Raw genomic sequence first — 18,749 nt, forward strand, 5'->3', positions numbered from 1 at the left:
GCTCCGCCCCGGAGGCGGAAGCGGCGGCGGAAGGCGGAGCGGCCCTCACGGGAACGGGGCTGAGGAGGCTGGGCTGGGAGCGGCCAGCGGGGCTGCGCTGCTGCCGCCATGGCCAACCGCACGGTGAAAGACGCGCACAGCATCCACGGCACCAACCCGCAGTACCTGGTGGAGAAGATCATCCGCACGCGCATCTACGAGTCCAAGTACTGGAAGGAGGAGTGTTTCGGCCTCACGGGTATGGCGGGCGGGAGGCCGGGCCGAGGCGGGGGGCCGGGGGGAGCCTGCCCTGACGGCCAGTCCCGTCCTTCTCGCAGCCGAGCTGGTGGTGGACAAGGCCATGGAGCTGAAGTACGTGGGGGGAGTCTATGGAGGGAACATTAAACCCACGCCCTTCTTGTGCCTGACGCTGAAGATGCTGCAGATCCAGCCCGAGAAGGACATCATTGTGGAGTTCATAAAAAACGAAGACTTCAAGTAAGTTGTACTGTGATTTTTCCCTCGCTGAGGTTGTTGTGCTGAGGGGAAGTGCCCAAAACAGCCGGGAAAACCTCAGTGCAGGGTTTAGCTCTCAGTGCGCTCTGATAAACTGTGCTTGCTCAAACCAAGCTTTTCTTCTTGCTTTTAAGGCTGCTTTCCTTGTCACCTGGTCTGTTGGAAGGGCTCATCTTTGTGGCATGTGCTCTCTGTGATAATAAACCTCTGCCTGAAGTATTTGGGATGAGCTACATTAAGGGATTCACATTCATTTGCTTTTTCTTCAGTACTTTTTCTATCTTTGTTAGTCATAATGCCCCCATACAGCCATTATGTATGTAAAGTATATATATATATAGTTTTGACAGCATCAAGGAAGTGATGGAGTAAATCTAAATGGTTGTGTATTCTGGCTAGTGTACTGATTTTCCTCAGAAACTTGTGGGAGAAAAAGAAAAAACTTTTTTTATCCAAACTGCTAAGTGTGCAGAAAGCCGAGATCCATGGAAAGGTTTCCTTTCCAGGTATGTCCGAATGCTTGGAGCACTGTACATGAGACTGACAGGCACTGCCATCGACTGCTACAAGTACCTGGAACCGCTGTACAATGACTATCGGAAAATTAAAAGTCAGAACAGAAATGGGGGTAAACACTCTTATGTCTATTTAACAGAATAAATCTTTAAAATTGTGACATTACCTGTTGACATAAGTTGTCTGAAGTGTTCCATCTTTACTTTAGCATCTAGTGTTAGTTTTGTCTTTTAAATGCTATTTTTCACCACCAGAATTTGAGCTGATGCACGTGGATGAATTTATTGATGAGCTGCTCCACGAAGAACGTGTTTGTGACATCATCCTGCCTCGACTGCAGGTTGGGAAATGTAGATGGTTATGGAATTCCTAACTGCACCAAGTTCAGTAGCTGGATCAGCTGCTAGCTTGTTGTGTAAGCTGTAGTTGCCTCCTTAGGTGTTTGTCCTTACTTTGGTTATGTTGAATGAAGTTGCCATTTCTCCTAGAAACGGTATGTTCTGGAAGAAGCTGAACAACTTGAGCCTCGTGTTAGTGCTCTGGAAGAAGATATGGATGATGTAGAATCTAGTGAGGAGGAGGAAGAAGAAGATGAAAAGGTTGGTGAACTGTTTTGGAAAGAAATAGTTGAAGCTGAACCCCTTTAGCACACTTCACAGTCTATGACAAACATTTGAGGGGAGGCATCAGGCGGCTGCTGGCAGCTCTTACCTCCCCTCATAACGTATTTTCATATAAGCACCTGGTGAGGACTTGGACCCATGCTGGCATGTTTTCCTGTCTCTTGAATCCCTGAAAATCTGTTGTGTGTTAAACTTATTTAGCTCAATTGATTTACATGCATACGTAGTAGAGAGAACTGAAGGTGATGATGGAAGGTCCTGTGACCATCAGTCAGTCAGTACTGCTGTACTTCTTCAGAACCAACACTATAAGAAGTGGCTGTTTGAATTTCCAATTGGCAGTTTTGGGCAGCACCACTCATTCCTGAATCAGAAATACTTGGGGATGGGGAAGCTTGGCTGCCTGACTTTTACAATTTATGTTCATTGTTCAGAAACCTTTACTGATAGCATAAAACCTTGCTGAAACAAGACTTACAGATCCTCCCCCAACTTGTTCACAGCTGGAACGGATCCCATCTCCTGACCACCGCAGGAGGGGCTACAGGGACCTGGACAAGCCCCGCAGATCTCCGGTGGTGCGGTACCGGCGGAGCCGGAGCAGGTCCCCAAGGAGGTGAGGTGACTCTTCCTTGACCAGTATTTTTACCTGTTGTGCTGCAGATGGCTGGAGCACAGCAGTGAAGGTGGCAGTTCTGCCACAACCTCCCACACCTCACAGTTCCTTTAGCACTTCCTGAAGTGAGGACTTGCAGTGCACAGACACAGTCAACTCCTCTGCCTGTTTCTCCAGTCATTCTCTACCTCTTGAACTTGCTGGCCAACTCTAGCTAAATTTGACAATACAGTGAAGATGGCAAAGAGATCCAAGTGCCTTTTTTTTCATGTTAGCCAGAGGCTGTAGAGAAAATCCTATTAATTGCTCTGATATTAAATCAGGAAACATTCATCAGTGAACTCTTGCTCACTGCATAGTCCAGTCCTAAGCAGGCCCATGTGTAGCTGGCCAAGAACATTAATGGGAAGTAAAATCCCTGGTGTTGTTGCTGAAGGATGTGGGAAATCAAACAGCTGTTCTGCTAATGACTTCTAGTGATTTTTTGCTTTTCTCCCCCACTTGCAGGCGCAGCCGCTCTCCAAAGAGAAGAAGGTACTGACTCCTTTTAATTCTCTTATGTAAGCTGAGCAATGTGCATTTGTAGTACAGCTCTCTTACAAGCTGCCTTTCCCTCAGCCCATCACCGCGCCGGGAGCGGCATCGCAGCAAAAGCCCGAGACGGCACCGGAGCAGATCCCGGGAGAGGCGCCACAGATCAAGATCGAAATCTCCAGGTATTTCTGCCACTTCCAGAATAACTCTGGCAAGTCTTTATCAGCAGCACATCCACTGCAAGAAAAATCTCTGTCACCATATTGAGATGGTGGTAGCACAGGTGCTAAATCTGGCTGATAAAACTGTTGCTCACATGAAGGCAGAGCTGGGGAACTCCTTTAATGGCTGCAAAATTGTCTTGAGTAAGGTTTCAGATACCTGCCAGGAGGTTAATTTGAGTGTCTGGTTAAAGGCACCAGGTTGTTCTGGCAATATTTAGCACACTTGGTCACTAGAAGCAGATTGCATTAGCAAAACAACAAAGAATTCCAGTGGCGATGGAAATAACTATTGCTTTTTTATCTCACAGGGCATCACCGTAGTCACAGACACAGAAGTCATTCCAAATCACCTGAAAGGTAAAGGCTTAGCCTATTTCTAAGTGCAATTAGGGAATTAAAGATATGTTTTACAGTATTGGCTTTTTGTTTTTTCTGTTTCAGATCTAAGAAAAGTCACAAAAAAAGTCGGCGCGGGAATGAATAACAGACAAAACCCAGCTCACCGTTTAAGGATCTTGAACTGCAGCCTACTGCTGTCCTATTTGCTCTGCAGGACAGCTGGCTCTGTACTGGCTGCTTTAGCAGTCCCTTTCTTTAATCTTTCTCATTTTCTTGTCTTGGGTTTTTTTTATTAAAGATAAACTAAGGATACTTTTTATGTAGTTACTCATCCTTGTGATAGAATTTGAAAGTTGTTTTTTAATTGTTTTTCTTGAAGCTTGTAAAAACTTAATGAAGAGCAATAAAAAAAGGTTTGTCTTTAAAGGCTCCTTTCATAATATTTTGTTGACAAGCAGGGACAGGCAGGTTTATTCCTGAACTTTGCATTTTAGGATTCAGGATTCTCATATTGCCCTGGGAGTGCTGACAACACAAATAAGTGATCTTGGTGAATTTACGGAAAGCCGTCTTTAAAATTGCTTCCCAGTACAGCCTAATTTTTTCCAGGGTATTTGCATATTATTTTGCAAAGCAGATAAACAAAAAAGCAGGCATGTTCTTCCTTCCAGGATAGGATGAGCCACATGTTGGCTGTGAACAGCACATGCAAAAACACCAGCATGGAGAAAAATGGGCCTAGTGCTTGTACCACTTGTTGAAACTGCTCATCTTTCCAAGATCTCCACATTGAAGTAATTTTTATTATTCCTGTTAAAGCAAGCATGCATACAAATAGGGAAGAGGAAGAAGTCTCATGTCCTTTTTTTGCAGTTTTATTTTTCTTTTTAAAAAGTTTTTTGGCACTACATAGTTCTGTAAAGAATAGAAGTGACAAATTTTTCAACACATGAAATCCCCTTCTAATTTTATTTTTTTTTAGAACAATATATATAAAGTCTGAAGCAACCAAAGTATGAATACAGCTAATAGAAAATAAAGAACTTAATTTTAAAAATTCTCTCTCTTTACAGTTTATCAAGATAAAACAAAACACAATTCCCCTTAAAAATAGGGTAATAAAATAGATGAAATTTGTATCACTCAGTTTTGTGATACTAGTAAAAACTATAGTTCATATCTATGTACAAATGATACAGTTTAAAAACAGTCTTAAATAATCTTGTATCTAAACATGTTGCATTAAGATTTTAAATCAGAACCTGAATTTCTTCCTCCCCTCCCCCCACCCACCCACAATCCCATCCAATTTCACTTTTTCTGTTGAATGTAATTCAGATTCAAGTGTGGATGTCCTTGAGACAGAAGCGAGAACCGCTGGTTACTCTGCATCAGTGGACCAGCTAAAAAAAATGGATGACAATTACTTCAGGAAATCACATATTTAACAGTGCTTGGCTATTCAGTTTACTAATCTAACTTAGAAATAAAGCCATTTACTAGACTGACACAGATGCTACCTGTACAACTAACCCATTTAATGGGACAATCCAGAATTACTTTAATCCTATCTCCAAAATTCCCTAACAATCACAAACATTATTTTGTTGCATTACTTCAGTTATTTAACAAAAGTAATTTCAGGATTTTAAGTAAATTCAGTTATCACTTGGAAACCTTGCTAGAGCCAATAGACACGATTTTGAAAAAGGATTTGGTGCCTGCATCCATGTCTTTACACCAGGTGACCCCAGCAACGTGGAAGCTGCACCCCCTCCAAGCCAAATTTGAGCATTGTCTCTCTGGTAGTGGAGGTCTTTTTTCTACAGCTTTTCCCCATCCTGCCAGATGCTGAACACCTTTACCTTTCATAAACATCAGAGGTGAAATCAAGTCAGTCCTTCCCAGTTCCCTGATGAACTGAACCTGACCTAACTTTGCCACCAGTGCTACTCTGACTGTGAAGGGGCTGGACTAAACCTCCAGGGGCCCCTTCCAACCTCAATATTATTCCATGGTCTTGCAAGTTTTTACCTATGTAAGTCATTTCACAAAGCAAGGTACAAAAGCCAAATAAAGTGAATTATGACAAAAATTTCTTCATATTCTGAACACACTCATGAGCCAATCTTAACCTCTTCTGAAGCAGAGGCAACTTACAACTTTTAGTAAATGTCAGTGAATTGTGCTCTACGGTGAGCCAGCAGCAACAAAAAAAAAGAGGATGGAAGTGCAATAGGTTGCAAACTGGCTCAGAATTCAGAATTTTATTTTAACCCTTCCCTCCCACAAAGATTTCCATTCATCCACAGAAGAAGCTGAAGTGCTGATTTGACTCTGGGATCCATTCTGGTTCAGGGAGGCTAGTGAGTGACACATGATTTCTTGGCTTTTAAAGCCTTTGAGACAGTACAGAGACATGGTGCATGAGCTGTTGATTCACATACTGGTTCTAGTACCTTGAGGGTAGAAAGGTTTGTTCGGTGGGTAGCTGGCATTTCCCTGCTGCATGTAGTTCTGAGGCATATTGTAAGGCCACGCTCCTCGGAGGAGAGGAAAATGGGTAGGGGTCCCATGGTCCCAAGGGACAGAAGGAGGGTTCATTTTACCAAACTGTCCTTGGAAACCCTGATCTATTTTTCAATTGAAAGGGAAAAGCACATTGCAAGTTGAAATAATTAAACAGTAAGTCACAAATACAATTTACATCTTAAATAACAGTTTGCAGGGGACTTAATGCGATTAATCTGATGTGCTACTTTTTTTTAAAAATGTATATCAGTACAAATTACCACCTAAATTACTTCATCATTCACTATAATAGAATTATTGGGAAGAAAGAGGATGAATCAATATTACAATTGAGCACTACAATTTCACTATTTTTATGACTTTCTCATGATGAAAAATACAAGGTCTGAAGAATGTTCAGAACTACTGCCTGATCTTACACAAATATCCACTATTACTGACAGAGCTGTGACATGAAAGCTATAATCCTACTGCAAGAAATAACTCAGAAGTAAACTGGAATTCCACTAATACTTACATGCTTAAGAAACTTGCTATCTAGATCACTGGACTGACTTAAAAAATTATTTTTAGAAAGAAAAATAAAAACTTTGGAAATAAGTATACAAATTGTAAAGCTACTCCATTTAAAATTCTGATATCACTGCAACATTAAGGATGAGAAATCAAGCATCCAAGGAGGCAGGATGCACAACATGAGGCACAGGTCTGGAGTATGCATGAAAGAGTTGTCTGTCTTGATACTTCTAATGATCCTACTTCTGATCAGGTGCCTACTGAAAAGATAATTAGAAGTAGTTCCTTTCAAGTCAAGGTTATGTGATCCAGGACAAAGTTTCCTCAAACTTACTGTTCTTAAATTGTCCTGAGGAGGTAAGAAACCATGCCTCAAACAGACAGCAGACAGCTCATCTCTACTGTGCATTCCCCTTAATGGCATTTAAGCCAAAAAGGAAATAAAACTGATTCAAATTGAAAGAGGAAAATTACTATGACTGGGAACTAGGAAAATGAGTGTGACAAAGTTGGAAATTGATAGAAGATGAGGGATGGGAAAAAATTACTGTGACTGACAGCATATGGAGAAGGAATTAGAATTTATGGAACTTGTCTGAAAGAAGATGGCTACCTCAGTAAGGGACGTGGATTGGAAAGAGCTGCTTGAGGGAAAGACAAAGCTGGAGAAGGGGACAGATGAGAAGATCTGAAATGGAGAGGTAGGGACAAAGCACACTGGAGACACAGAAAACACATGGGTACAAGTTCCTGTATCCTTTAAAATATATTCCCCACAAAGCATTAAATAAAAAATCATGTATCTCCAGCATCTTAACATATGTTAGAAGCCCACTGGTGAATTATTCCTCACCTAGAACTGTAGATTCAGCTGAAAATCTTCTGTTACTGACAGTTATATTATTAGTGCAGAGAAAGGCTGAGCAGGAGATTTAGAATTTTCATCTTAGGATGAACAACTGCACCAGTACATTGCATTATGGATTTATTTTTTTAAACATAGGAAGACTTACACACTCATAATAAATCAGAAGACCACCACCATGGTTAATGATATAAAGGTTAACAGTTAAGATTTAGGGGATGCCACAATTCAGAGAAAACTGAATGGGCTTTTATCATTATATCCTGCTTTTCCTCAGCCTCAAACATACCAATGTACTTGGCTTTGCTAGGAGGCAAGAGGCTGCTGCCCGCTTGTCACAGGAAAATGTCAGGAATCAACATTGGGATTATGGAAGTTAAATGTGGCAGAATAAGCCACAGGAAAAAACAGAATGGATAAGATCATTTTATATTGTACTAAAGGTGAGGAGACAATATTCAACTAGCACAACTGTAATTTTGCCAGTCTCTAAGTTCATAGCTTGCAGTCACAGCATTTGTCTAATAAATTATGTAACGATGTGTTGATCTTAGAGGTCTTTTCCAACCTTAATGTTTCCATGATTGTCTGATATCAGGAATCCATTATTTGTCACCACATTCACAGAAATGTGAGTGATTCAAACAATGATGAGGAGGTTTCTCAGTTGAATGCAGGATTTCTCAGTGTTGCACAGCCATTAATGGCAGACATGAATAATGCCTAAAAGTTACGGTGATCAATTCTAATTTTTTCCTATGAAAATGTTAAGACAGGTGAAAGTCATGATATGGTTTCTTAAGCATCATATTTTTATCAAACAAGTTGAAAGAGTTAGCTGTTCCTGTAACACTTAACACCTGGACACAAAGTGCGAGAGGTTTGATACAAGAGAGAAGAGTTACCTGAATTCCCCACAGTGCCATTGTTCACCAGTGAGTTTGCAGTCACAGGATTGTGCCAGTGTCCCTCATGAGAAGTGCTGGGGATTCCCATGGGCCTGGCAGCAGGCTGTGCAAAGATGATACTGGGATCATTCAAGCTTACACTGCTCTGGTTATTTGTGGTGCTGCTGCTGCCAGATCTCATAGAAAATGGAACATTTGTAGAATGAGGAGGGTTACCCGGTGCAGAGTGAATAACAGGCCCATGAATAGGCCAAGAAGTGTTGGGAAGCTGAATTTGGTGGTGATGGTGCATCTGAAGTAGTCCCAGGTTATGCAAGGTGGAATACTGACCTGGGGGAGATTGGGGAAAGTTAAACAAAGGCAGCTGGACCTGATGGGGTGGCTGTGCACCCTGCTGTGGCTGAGGAACGTGCTTAGACTGGGATATTGATTGTGGCTGAGTCTGGTTAATGGAGGCTGGCTGAGAGGAATTCTGTGGGAATTGTTGAGGTTGTGGAGAGTAAGATGACTGATGCGAATCAGACTGGAGGAAAAAAAAAAGCATGTATTTCTGATTAGTTCACTGACTATTTAATGGTGTTTTCTTTAATAATCACCCACAGTATTAGACTGTTTCTAAAACAGCAAAGCACTCACCCCAAGCACTGCACCCAAGTTCCTGTTGGCCTCAGTACGTGCAGTTCAGCTGACACTGACTTTCACCAACAGATAATTTGGTCTGTTAATGGGGCGCATCCCACCATCAGAAACACTATTCTGAGCGAGTATTAGCCCCAAGCTCTTCATTAGACTCCTCACACACTTGTGTCTGATTTTTAATCAGTGTCTTCCCTAACCAACTTATGTACAGCCCAGGATCTCATTAACTAATTGCCTTACTTCTAAATAGAGTGGTTGTTATTACTGCACAGTTTTTTAAGTAATTCCAAAGTAAGCTCCTAATATTTCTTTCATTTTTAAAAGTCTGTTTAACGAGAAATGCAAATTCCAAAAACCCAGTTTCCACCTTCATATCCTGGTGTTAGGCCATGGCTAAAAGCATAGTAATAGCAATTATTACAGCCTTTGCAGAGCTCTCACAAAGCTTTCCCTTTCACCAGCAACAGAAACAGGCATGAGGCTCTTTCATCTGTTTGGAATTGCAACTGAACAGAGAAACACTTCAAGAACTGGAGTGGCTGGGAAAAGAGTTACTCAGTTTATGTGCCAACACTTAATGCCAGTATCTGGATTCTCCAGTCTGGTTTTAAGCACTAAGACAAGATGCTGATGGAATAAGTGCCTCCAGAGACATTCAAATGAGACAGGTACCAAAACCAGAGAGGAGGATCTGAATCACAGATCTCATTTTCCCCCTGAGACTGACTCTTCTCTCCACAGACTACAGCAGCCAGCCAAGCTCCAAGAGCCTCAGCTGCTGTTGAACACATGGAGTTAAAGGTCTCTCCAGCTTGTCACTATCCCTTGACAGCTCACCTGTCCATTTGAACTGGCAGTCACTCATCTCAAATAACAAGAGGTGTCTGCAGGACCATGCCAGAGCATCCCCTCCAGCAGCATGGTGTGTGTCTGTGCCTGGGCAAACGCTGGAGCCCAGAAGCTGGGATTGCTCCCTGCTGCTATTCCAACTGTATGCCTGTATATAAGTGCCTCCTATACCTTTCTACCAAACCAGGAAAAGAAGGTAAAACCTGGGATTTGAAAGATGATCACTAGTTTAACAGTTTAAATGTTATAAAAATAAAGCACATGCACTGACTACAAACATTCCTGCAAATATTAACCCACCACAAGCATGCAGTCAATGTGCCAGCAGCAGAACAGGAGGCATATTACACTCCAGCCTCTTGATCTGCTTCCCACTCTCTCCCTCTTACTCCACCAATATTCCCCCTTCCCATTCTTCTCAACCAATTCCTGAACAGAACATATTCACCAAGAAATCCTGGCCAAATAACAACCATGAAACACACAGAGAGGCCACGACTTCCAGGTGATGCAAGAATGTGCACATGATGTGTCTGCCTCTGAGTGTACCCACATGTTCAGCTTCAATTCCTCAGGCAGAAATATAAGGCTCCTAAAAAAATATTCCTGTGGCATATTCAGCCCTCCACCTAGATTAGGGCTGTATCAGTCTCTCTTCAGCAGCACACTCTAAGTCATAATGTCTCTGTTACTGGAGCCAGCATTCCAATAAATGCTTGCTGATCAGTTAGGAAACCAGCAAACTGAACAAAGAGCATTAAGTGATCAGCAGCCCTGATTACTATATTTGCTTACTTGCCAGCTTCATTAGCAGGCACACACTTCTCAGACTAACAGCTTAAAATAAATTAATTTCTACTCTACTGTCTGCTCCAAAAATATTAAATGCCAACAGTTGTATTTGCTCAAAAACCCTCTGCTACCCATCTCCACTTAGAAGCAGATTAAACATATTTTATGTAGCTCTATAGAGACTTGAAAAAATTCTAGGAGAAAACTATCAAAAATTTCCCCATTGTTCTGCTTGTGCTTCTAGTGTGCTTTGGCAGAGTTTTCACTGAAGTGTGATTCAGCTGTGTTCTATGTCTGTACATGACAGTCCCTTAAGACAGATCTCTTAAACCACAAAGAGTCATGGTTGTCACTAACCTAAGTCTCCAGCATGTTAACAATGAGCTATGCTTTATCTCCCTTAGAAACTCCAGAACACTGCCAGAATAACGAGAATTTGAAAGGCATTCTAGCTTAATCTGGCCTTTCAGAATTTCAAGGCATCTCATATCAAACTTGACTATGAGGATTCCATACTGAAAAGCCATAAATGCTCTCCAAGACACAATACATCATAAATCAAAGTTCCATAAACTGGCTGAGTGCAACATTGTCATTATCAAGTCCAGAATCTGTTGAGAAAAAACATGCAAACCTGTTCCCAACATGGCTGGTTTGCTACAGCTTTGCTCCCTGCAGTCCCCCACTCCCAGAACTTACACATTCTGATGACTGCCTGGTGCGCAAGGGTCGCTCCACCGGCTGCTGACCCACAGCCACCAGCTGGGAATTTACCATGCTCCGGACCAGCTGCGTGCCTGATCAAGGAACACAAGTGTTAATAAAACCCACAGGGTGATAGAATAATGAACAGAACTGGGAGTCAGCAATACCTTAACCCTCATGGGACACAGAGTAGGTAAATCACTTTCACCTCTCCTCTCCTTTAAGTGGAAACTTTTCCCTCTACTAGCAGCAGACAACATTAATAGGTATAGGAGCTAAACACAAAGTCTATTTTTGAGTAAAACAAAGCCTAGCAGGAACAATGCTCACCTTGCTTTCAGGCTGGAGCTCTACTTTATACATGTTTCCATATTACTGCTGTAAGCAGTGGCATTTTAAATAGCAATAGTGACAGAAGAAACTACTGGGCAAAGAAAGTAAACTAAAAAAAAGACTAAAGGATAACAGAACACAGAAGCAAGGTTCTTCTGAAGTTCACTTATGACTGCTTTTTCTACTTTTTCAACTACCACAGGCACCCAAGGGCCTAATATGAATGAGTTTGCTATTAATCTTCTCTAAGTACTATCAGTAGTTTGAAAGCTGAATTTAGCCTAATTCAGCTGTATGCTTTTTTCTGAAGTGTTACTGAAAGAGAGCTGATTTTTGCTGAAAATACATTTACTTACCTCTCACAGATGATGAAGGGTTAGCTAACGTTTGAGAAACATTTGGAAGAGGAAATGCATTCAATTATTATTATTACTATTACTACTTTTAAATGTACCAATTTTGAGTGGAAGACAAGTAATGCAATACCCTGAAGTACACTGTATTTTACTGCTGAGTACATTTTTACCACCCATGCAAAGACTGTACTTTAGGAGACATTACTCCCCTTGCAGAAAAGCAACACAGACTAAAAGCTGTATTTGCAGTGACTGAAACATTACTTGCAGGACTATTTTTTGAAGACAATTACCAAGTCTGTACAGAAACCTAGAGAAAACTAGAGAAAAGAGATATCAGAGCTTTCAAATTATCTTAGCACATTAACTTACCTGGCACACTATTATTTCTCTGACGAGTTTGTTTGAATTCAGGACAATCTCTCCTAACATGACCCACATCCCCACAGATGAAACATCTTTTCTCTCTTGTTTCTCTGTCATCCTCTTTCACCTCTTTTTCATCATCTTTCTCATTCTCCTTTTTCTTCAACCTGAACAGTAATTTTTATTAGCAATGTCACAAAACCACACACACAAACACATTATCTCTGTAAAGTTGTACTGCTGTGTTCAAAGGGAATGGTTACATAACCAACAGCTGTACCAGAATACAAATATCTCAGGAATCCCAAAAAACATTTTCAGATTCTGGGCTGGTTAACAGCCTGTATAAACTTAATGAAGTTAGAAGTTCCCCAGACTTGTCCAAAAGCTGTCTGACTGTATTAGGGCACAGCTATGCCTGCAGTTAAGCAGGCTTAGCCTACCAGGTAGCTGGGGAGCACATCTATGCAGCAATCCCACTGAATGAGAATATAACCCAAAACAAGTCATCTGCACCTTGTTCACACAATCTCCCCCTCACTGGACAGGGCACATTTCTGTCACTGTCTGAGCCTGGACAGGACGTGCAACAAAGCACTGAGGCTCTTTCAAACACTCAGTTCTAATACAACAGGAGAACTAGTGATCAGGAACCAAGACAAGACATAAGAGTCCTCTTCCACAAGGTATCTGCAGGATTGTTAAATAATAATATTATTTTGTGAGCTGCAATCTGAGAGAGATTCTGTGTGGCTGTGCTGTAGTAGCAGTTTGTTTGAAGAGCAGATCACAACTTCTTTTCCTGAGGCAGATGTAGGGAAAGAGGTGATGCAATTCCATGTGTTAGTACTTGTAAAGAGAGCATCTGAAAGAAATAGTCCACCTGTGACCACAGGGTTCCAGTGCACTTTCATGTATCTTGAACTCTGCTGACTGAACAAAAGGCTGTAAATAAAGATTTTGTAGCAGGAAGAGACCAAGAATCCTTTGAAGAATTATGGAGCACTCAACTGAACATAGGGAGCACATAAAAGAGTCCAGATTAATTTGCATTTTAAGGGCTTCAACAGGCTTTAGGAGGAGTCAGACAACCTAGGCTGAGTGGGTCATTAAATAGCCAAGCTGTAAAAAATGAGGAGTGCATAATTTCTGCCAATTCCTACTAAACTCTCTTTGGAAACATTGACCTGCACAAACCAGGAACTACTTTTGCAGGAGTCCTGGATCCAAAATCCCTAAGTGAAATTAATGTACAAGTGCAAGATCACCAAGTGACTGGCACTAATATGATGTTACAGAAATGCACCTTAACTACATTAGTACATTTTAACTAATCCTAGAGTTTAATAAATGAACTTAGATGTACGTTATCAGATCTACAGAACAATTCAAATTTAACACTGTCCTCTGAACACAATCACTACAGGAAATCCATTTTAACACATGATAAATTTTGCAGCCAGGTGATATGTTCTCCGTCTGAACGTTTGCAGTATAAAAAGATAATTTAGTGATCTAAGTTTTAAGTTAAGCTTAACTACATATTAACACACTATTGACTGTTGATTTTACTCTGTGTGCTTCCATGAACACTTCAGATTCAAGGAGATGATCAGAAACTGTTTTAAGAAAAGCAAAAATAAGATGGGAAATTGAGAATCAGATATGAAGCTTTCATTTTCTCTGCAATTTAGCAATTTTTCATTTCCATTAAATCTTCAAATATCCAAATCCCTCATGATTTAATCGCAAAGATTTCACGATAGCTTTGCGTATTACTTACCTCCTCCTCTTTGGACAGTCTTTCATATAGTGACCAATTTTTCCACAGACACGACAACATCTGTCATTGGGTGCCAATTCCCCATCTGTCAGAACTTTTGAGTCAAAAAAGTATTCCTATGAAAACACATCAGACAGATAAAATATATAAACCATTCACTTACAAGACTGAGGAATCAAAGTCAAATTGTCAGCTTTCATCTCTTATTGCTCCCTGAATGTTACTACTTCTGAGACTACACCTGGTCCTTTTGTTTCTCTAGATAATGGCAGATTTTCAGAGATATGGAGCAGTTTGGGCTAAAAAGGGCTATTTGTTCTTAGGGACAGAGGCTGAATTTGCAGAACAGCTTATCCAGGCTTCAGCCTGCTGCCCACCTTTGGCCTCTCCAAAGGCTCTTTAGAGGGCAATTTTTCGCATATGATCTATTTTGGTATCTGAGTCACTGCCTGTGTGCTTTCCAAAGCAGCCAATGTCCCTTCCCAGATGACATGATTACATCCCTTTAGACAGAACACAGCTCAGGTGGGAAACAGATGGAGCACCTGCAGACTGACCTGTATCACTCCCCTCCCCTGGAATTTGCTCAGTACAGCTGCACTTCAGATGTGCGTCAGCACAAAGGCCACAGTTTGCAGCCTCTGAGCAACATAAATATTGTGGTAGTAATGTCTTGCCTCAAAGACTGAAATAGAGGTACAAACTCAGGCAAAAAACACAGATAAAGCAAGCAAATGGAAAAGAGAAGATAAGGAAGGATAAAGGGAAATAAAACCTTTCAAAAGACTTTAAACATTCTTTAGAAACTCAATTTCTGTCAAAAGCCACTGGGAGAACAGTCCTCTAAACTGTTTTAGAAAATGCCTAAGATTATTTAAAAAATACTAATTACAGCATTTTATTTGCTTATATTAAAAAAAAGTTGTCTCTTACACATCAATGACTGGACCCTGTAGCACAGAGCAGTACTTTCTCCAAAATGGTATTGCATGAACACACTCCTAACCCTGACCCACTATGCAAATTTTAAAGGTCAACTGTTAAAAAATCAAATCAATCATCATCCTTTTCCTTGCTTAAGCAGCAATCCTTACTACCTCCACCAAGTGGAAAAAAAATTAGAATGGAACATCTCTTGGATCTGTTTTCTTTAGCTGCATGAAGAGCCAGTGAGTTTCCTAGAGCTGTTTCTGGGTTTTACAGCCAAATTTGCAGTTTTCTGCAATACTTAACATCATATAGTGGGAGGTTTTATAAAAAACAAAACACAAATTAAGCTTACTTTCCCCAAACCTGTCAGTAATACCCATCACCCATCCAATTACTCTGTATTTTATATTCCAGGAGCCTAATACTAAGCTATACATTTAATGCAGACAAAGTATAATTACACATATTGTGCATACCAAATTGATAAATACATACAAGTGATTTGCATCAATTCAGTGGACAAAGAAAATTAAAAAACATACTAAAAATAAAAACTCTGAGAACTTACAGCTTCTCTTCCAACAGCTGGATAGAATGGGGTACCAAATAATTTTCTCCCATTGATAAATGCCTTCATTATGAAATTGGTCACTATTGAAGAAAGACAAAGTTATTGGAAAAAAAACAGAAAAAAGGCACAACTCAGTGAACATTAATCATTAGTAGACATTAATAGCTTACTTTTCCTAGAGACTCCAGCACCCAGATTATGATTCAAGTCAAAAGGATCTGCACAAAGAAGGGAGGAAAAAAAGAAATCAGAGTTGGAAAAAATACACTGCAACAGAATTTCTTTTAATGCAGAGAACTCCATTTTAAATGCATTCACAGAGTAGATTATAGCAAAGCAATGCTAAGAGTTTTAAAACTGTGACTAACCATAATACAGTAAGAAGAATAATTCACTAACATTTAGTAAAAATTATGAGTCTCATCAATTTTATGAGCTGTAGGTCTTGCAAACAAGGTTTCTTTTTAAAACACTGACTTTAGTTTCCTCACATAAAGATCCTGTGCAAAGAGAACAGCCTCTCAAGCAGCAGAGTTTCTTACTCCTCATGAATGGAAACTCAATTCAGCAGAGGAGTACCTTCTATGGCAATACATTTGGATGTCCACTGCTTCTCAAAGGTGGTTAACAGCTTCTTCTGCCGGATGCTGATCACATATTCCTTGAAGTCAAATTCCTCAGTGTAGAATCGCAGCAGCCCCAGCCAGAGCTCTCCAAGAGATTCAGTGTTCTTTCCAAGAGAAGGCAGACGCTTCTTCTACATGCAGTTGAAGACAATTTATTCAGCTACAGTTACTGCAGCACTGCTTCTCCTGAAATACCTCTCTAATTACAAGTTTGTCTATTATGAATGGTTTCTTTTAGTTGAAGTAAGGTTAAATAACTACAGTTAAGACTAAACCTGGACTATTTTCAATAATAAAAAGTCTTTGTCCTCATTTATATTATTTAGAAATGACTTAAAATAAAACAAGCAAAAGCAGAAATTCATTTTAGCAAAACAGGACTCATTTGGGAAGTTGCAACACTACGGATATGGAAGTTTAATTAATTAATAAAATTAATCCTTTATATATTACAGTGTTAAAAATGTATTACTTTTCCTTAAAAGCAAGGTTTAAATTTTAGTTAGTCATCTGGAATTAGAATATTACCAATTCTTCCATGTCATCAAAGAAAAAAGCATTCCATCCATCCACCATTCTTTGTGGAATCTGTTTGCCATCAAATATCTGCCAGAACAGAGAGTGACAGTTACCGCTCTAATTCAAATACTGGCAGTTCTTTTGGTAAAAAAATAATATAAAAATATAAATACTTTAATTTTAACAATTACTTCTTATACAGACAGAATTTCCCATTGGTAAAAAGTTGGAAAGTCTTTTTGTATTGTTGCTGTACCTCTCAAGTTATTTGGATATATAATTTTTACTTGTTCTTTGCAACTAAGAAAACATGACTGAATTACCTTGTCAAGATTCCAACATCTCTCTTGCCCACAGATTCTCTAAGGAGACTTTATATGATTTCTATTACATTTTGACTTTAGCACAGCCAAGGGGAAATTCCACTGTTATTTAAATGCACTCTTGGGGTAGCAATAAAATAAAACCCCCAACCAATAATAAAGTATCAGATACTAAAGTATCAGCAAGAAAGTCTATGAGTCTCAACTGCAATGCTTAAGCCAATTTTCCTCTTGCACAAGAAACCAGAAGAGGCAGAAAGGGATAATTTTCAGACATGCTTGGGAGTTCCAAAATGTATCCAGGAAGTGGCAGATAGCTGAAAAATTATATTCTCCCCACCCATACAATGGGGGTGCAGAACATTATTCTCTTAATAAAGTTGCCTGGCACATGTGAAATATTTCTTTAAAGTTGTACCAAAGCATCAATTATCTCATTTTCCCCTCATGAAATAATAAAATAAACTTTTTCTCTTACAGATCAAGTGTTGAGCAATAAATAATGCTTTTGACAATAACTGCTTCAAGAGCTGGACTCACATTTCAAGAGCATCTGGTGCAGCCTCATAATTACAATTCCCTTCTCTCCATACCACCTGCCAATTTTTTTCTATCCTGTTCAGCATATAAATATCATTGTAAGACCAAAATCCCAAAGTAAATGTAATAGCAGAACTTAAGCACAACAGACTCCCAGTTTTGATCTAATTTTCTTGCTAAGTTTTACCTACTAAAACCAAGAGGGAGTTAAGAACCTGCTGATTAGAAGGGCCCCATATTTCATTTATCCCCTCTGATCCTACAATCCCAGACTTCTCATATTTATTGAAGAAGAAGTGCATCTATTTTCACAGCCTCAATTTCTGAACCTACCTCCTGAAGAACTGGAATAACTGGTGGATTTCTCTGCTGTAGAAAGTACAAAACCATAAGAATATAGGCATACGAAGACAGACTACCACGGGATGCATCACCAATATCGCAGCGCTGAAAAAATACGTTTTAAACAAAATGCTGAATTTACATTTTACTGTTCAAGACTAACAACTATGTCAGAGAGCTAACTGAAACCCCATAAGTAACAGCAAAAACATTCACCTCATAATTAAAAATTGTTTTATGAAGCCTGAAAAATAAATGCACCCAAGAGTCAACTGCTGTCTGGCAAATCCACAGCATAATTTGTCTAACATAAAAACAGAAAAGCCTTTCATAACCAAAATACTTTAAAAAAATTTATAATGCGCCAAACTGGGAAAAAACCCCAAATCAAAACCCCCAAAACATAAATCCTAGGTTTCAGTACCATAAAATTTAATTTTCCTTAACGCATGCTGCAAGAGCTGTTTCTATGACTCCTCATTATTTTGGTTTCCCTCCCCTTTTAAAAAACTAATTCATTAACAGCAAGTATTTCCACACTGTACTGGCAGTGCAGGCCATACATGGCATTTTTCTAGCAAACATACACATACCTAATTAAACCATGGTGCAGCCTGCACAACACAGTGCAGAACAAACATCCCTGACCAAGTCAGGGAGTTGGAACCAGATGAGCTCAAGGTCCCTTCCAACCCAAGCCTTTCTGTGACTCTGATCAGTGAATTACCTTACTATGCTTGTTTATCTCATTACAGTATAACCTCTCCACAGCACCTGCTTCTAAACTATCCTGTGTTTTGAGCCTGTGTCATATCAAACAATGCATTTTTAACCTCCTAGGGCTGGAAAAAACAGGGATTTGCAAATTACTTTCAGATTAGCAGCAGCAGTGACAGCTGTTCCTGGG

At 40.0% G+C, this 18,749-nt stretch overlaps 2 protein-coding genes across 6 annotated transcripts in view; one reads left to right on the top strand and one right to left on the bottom strand.

The window, feature by feature from the left end:
- Positions 1–22: 22 nt before the first annotated feature.
- Positions 23–3,765, top strand: PRPF38A (pre-mRNA processing factor 38A). Its single transcript, XM_058842366.1, has 10 exons — positions 23–238; positions 318–477; positions 1,002–1,123; positions 1,266–1,351; positions 1,500–1,610; positions 2,138–2,250; positions 2,758–2,784; positions 2,869–2,966; positions 3,317–3,365; positions 3,450–3,765. The coding sequence occupies exons 1-10, from the start codon at positions 109–111 to the stop codon at positions 3,490–3,492; spliced, it is 939 nt and encodes a 312-aa protein (XP_058698349.1). The 5' UTR covers positions 23–108; the 3' UTR covers positions 3,493–3,765.
- Positions 3,766–4,180: 415 nt separating this feature from the next.
- Positions 4,181–18,749, bottom strand: part of TUT4 (terminal uridylyl transferase 4) — a 44,382-nt gene continuing 29,813 nt past the window's right edge. For 2 of the 5 annotated variants that reach the window (XM_058842363.1, XM_058842362.1), the window contains exons 20-30: positions 17,834–17,947; positions 16,647–16,724; positions 16,072–16,249; positions 15,663–15,710; positions 15,490–15,572; positions 13,992–14,107; positions 12,215–12,375; positions 11,148–11,245; positions 8,166–8,691; positions 5,807–5,980; positions 4,182–4,750 (exon numbers count right to left, since the gene is read on the bottom strand). In XM_058842363.1, the coding sequence (XP_058698346.1) occupies positions 4,659–4,750; positions 5,807–5,980; positions 8,166–8,691; positions 11,148–11,245; positions 12,215–12,375; positions 13,992–14,107; positions 15,490–15,572; positions 15,663–15,710; positions 16,072–16,249; positions 16,647–16,724; positions 17,834–17,947 (1,668 nt within the window). In that variant the 3' untranslated portion in view covers positions 4,182–4,658. Of the gene's footprint in view, positions 4,751–5,806; positions 5,981–8,165; positions 8,692–11,147; positions 11,246–12,214; positions 12,376–13,991; positions 14,108–15,489; positions 15,573–15,662; positions 15,711–16,071; positions 16,250–16,646; positions 16,725–17,833; positions 17,948–18,749 lie in introns of those variants that run through there. The other 3 variants (XR_009277959.1, XR_009277958.1, XM_058842364.1) reach the window with 3 other exon arrangements.

Source organism: Poecile atricapillus, chromosome 7 (assembly GCF_030490865.1).
Source record: "Poecile atricapillus isolate bPoeAtr1 chromosome 7, bPoeAtr1.hap1, whole genome shotgun sequence".
Lineage (NCBI taxonomy): Eukaryota > Metazoa > Chordata > Aves > Passeriformes > Paridae > Poecile > Poecile atricapillus.

Coding starts and splice junctions, on each gene's coding strand:
- PRPF38A (XM_058842366.1), top strand. CDS start 109: ATGGCCAACCGCACGGTGAAAGACGCGCACAGCATCCACGGCACCAAC. Junction 2,967..3,316: donor ATCAAGATCGAAATCTCCAG/GTATTTCTGCCA, acceptor TTTATCTCACAG/GGCATCACCGTAGTCACAGA. Junction 3,366..3,449: donor CATTCCAAATCACCTGAAAG/GTAAAGGCTTAG, acceptor TTTCTGTTTCAG/ATCTAAGAAAAGTCACAAAA.